A 2,037-nucleotide genomic window follows, 5' to 3' on the forward strand; every position below is an offset into this window, starting at 1 on the left:
GACGCAGTACAGATGGTAGTAGGCTGTAGCAGTAGGTGACTAAGAGGCGTTGAAAGAGAAAGGGGAAGGAGCAGGGGCTTCAGCAGGCCGGTACAGCCGCAGTGGCAGCCCAGAAAGTAAGGAGGCCAGAAGAGAGAGAGAGAGAGAGAGATTGATTTCTGGTCCTTCCTGTCACGATATCATCTCTCTCTCTCTCTCTCTCTCTCTCTCTCTCTCGTCCTCGTCTCCACTTAAGCCAGAGTAAACTGCAGAGGAAGCAGCTCCGTCTTCTTCCTGCAGTCTCCTCGGCCCACCATGGCCAGCTCCTGCAGCAGCAGTTACAAGTGTTCTTCTTCTTCTTCTTCTTCTTCTCAGCTTTTCGGTGCTAGGTCCACCTGCAGCTGCTTCTCCTTCCTCCTGCTGCTTTTGCTCGTCTTGTCCTCCAGGCTGCAGTTAGCTGCGGCGGCATGGCTGCTCGTCCAAGCTCAGGGTATCAGTGTCTCTTTCATCCCTTCTTCGGTCATGGGTATCAGTGTCTCTTTCATCCCTTCTTCGGTCATACACACCCTCTTCTGTATACTTACAATATAATATAATATATCCCTCTTTTGTGAAACAATATTTTATCAAGTAGGGCTGCATCATGCATGGCACTGTTTAACAATAGAAAAAAGCAAAAGAGGTCAACTAACGGGACTTTGCAAACCTCGACACAGAATATACAGCATCTCTAGAGAGAGAGAGAGAGTGTGTGTGTGTGTGTGTGTGTTTGAGTGAGAGAGAGAGAGAGAGTGTGTGGGTGTGTGTTTGTCGCCTTTGTACCTTTCTTGCCTTTCTCGAGTCTTAACATACACTATTCATCTCGCAGGTCAGGCGACCCAAACTACTGATCAGCGAATTTTCCCTAGCCATGCGCATCTGCAGGTACACTGCACTGTACACTGATTATGCCCCGGTGCGATTCTCACACTTACCTCAGAATAATCTCTTCTTAACCTCAGGCTTAATGCTCTAATTAGGTCCAGCAGCAGGAGCAGCGGATCATATACTGGCCTTACCCCCATAGAATCACCATCGCATCATCGAAATCGAGCTCTAGAGCTTCTGCGGATTCCACCAAGCAAGAGAGGACGCCTGGGTCGAGACCTCCTCAATGCCATAATGCATGCCCTGCCTGCCCCGGCGACTGTCTGGCCAGGCCCACCTACATCTCAGGGAGCCATGGATCTTCATCATCATCTCAGCATGCCATTTGGATCTGTACCTGTGTTTACTGAGGCAGATATGTAATACTACTCGGTTGCTTTTTTGGAGTAGAGTTGCCCCTCCAATATCTTGTAGCTTGTGTAGTTTGTAAGTTGGTTGTCTATCCCCCCCACCCCCCTTCTCACAAATACTCGTACTCGTGATAATCAAGATAACAGTTCTTGTGGCAGTACTACTGATCGATATGTTAATGTGTGCTTGCTCGTTTACACTTAATCCACGAATGTGCCAAACTGCGCTTGATGTAGCTGATACAGGGATCGTACTTTATCTGCGCGAACGTGCGATCATGGCGGACCAGAACGTCAGTGTCACCTACCCTAAGCTGATTCGTGAAATATTTGTTGGGAGTCTGTTGCTACAGCTTACGACAAGTACCATGAATGAACACTAGCTCTTAATTTCAGACTATTCAGTTTGTGTTAATTAAGTGTGTCGCCTTTGGCCCCAAGGAGGGTAGAAGCTTAGGCTGGTTACACAATGCCATTTTTTTTTGCCTAACCTCCACCCACTAAGTGGGCATAGGAAAAGTTGACTTGGGTGGCCACTTGTCCACCTCCTGCTCACACAGTGGGTGGGGGACACTTTTCTTTGGCCAATAAGGCTGGTTACACACTGTCATGGATGGTTCGGGGCAGTGTGCTATCTGATTATCTTCCATCTGCAATCGTTTCCATACCAGCCACCACCTATCCATTGGACACTTCTCAAATTATCCTTTGATCACATGTGGATGAAGGGATGTTATGGATGTTGATCATTATTGATAGAATGATTTATTAAACACAATCA

General features: G+C 47.6%; 1 protein-coding gene across 2 annotated transcripts; it reads left to right on the forward strand.

Annotated features, from left to right (window-relative positions):
• The first annotated feature begins 202 nt into the window (after positions 1-202).
• LOC148028805 (uncharacterized) lies at positions 203-1,405 on the forward strand. Of its 2 annotated transcripts, none has more exons than XM_087688619.1 (3): positions 203-505; positions 848-903; positions 999-1,405. In XM_087688619.1, the coding sequence occupies exons 1-3, from the start codon at positions 295-297 to the stop codon at positions 1,254-1,256; spliced, it is 525 nt and encodes a 174-aa protein (XP_087544745.1). In that variant the 5' UTR covers positions 203-294; the 3' UTR covers positions 1,257-1,405. The 2 variants fall into 2 exon arrangements, with proteins under 2 accessions (XP_087544745.1, XP_087544746.1); XM_087688620.1 differs by having other exon boundaries at positions 203-469; positions 999-1,401.
• Positions 1,406-2,037: the final 632 nt, after the last annotated feature.

Source organism: Lygodium microphyllum, chromosome 11 (genome assembly GCF_053477565.2).
Source record: "Lygodium microphyllum isolate KBCC chromosome 11, Lygodium_microphyllum_v1.1.10, whole genome shotgun sequence".
Classification (NCBI taxonomy): domain Eukaryota; kingdom Viridiplantae; phylum Streptophyta; class Polypodiopsida; order Schizaeales; family Lygodiaceae; genus Lygodium; species Lygodium microphyllum.

Bases quoted from the DNA above. Each gene is read 5' to 3' on its own strand.
- LOC148028805 (XM_087688619.1), top strand. From the start codon at position 295: ATGGCCAGCTCCTGCAGCAGCAGTTACAAGTGTTCTTCTTCTTCTTCT. The intron at 506-847 runs GTATCAGTGTCT...TTCATCTCGCAG, and splicing joins CATCCCTTCTTCGGTCATGG to GTCAGGCGACCCAAACTACT. The intron at 904-998 runs GTACACTGCACT...TGCTCTAATTAG, and splicing joins CTAGCCATGCGCATCTGCAG to GTCCAGCAGCAGGAGCAGCG.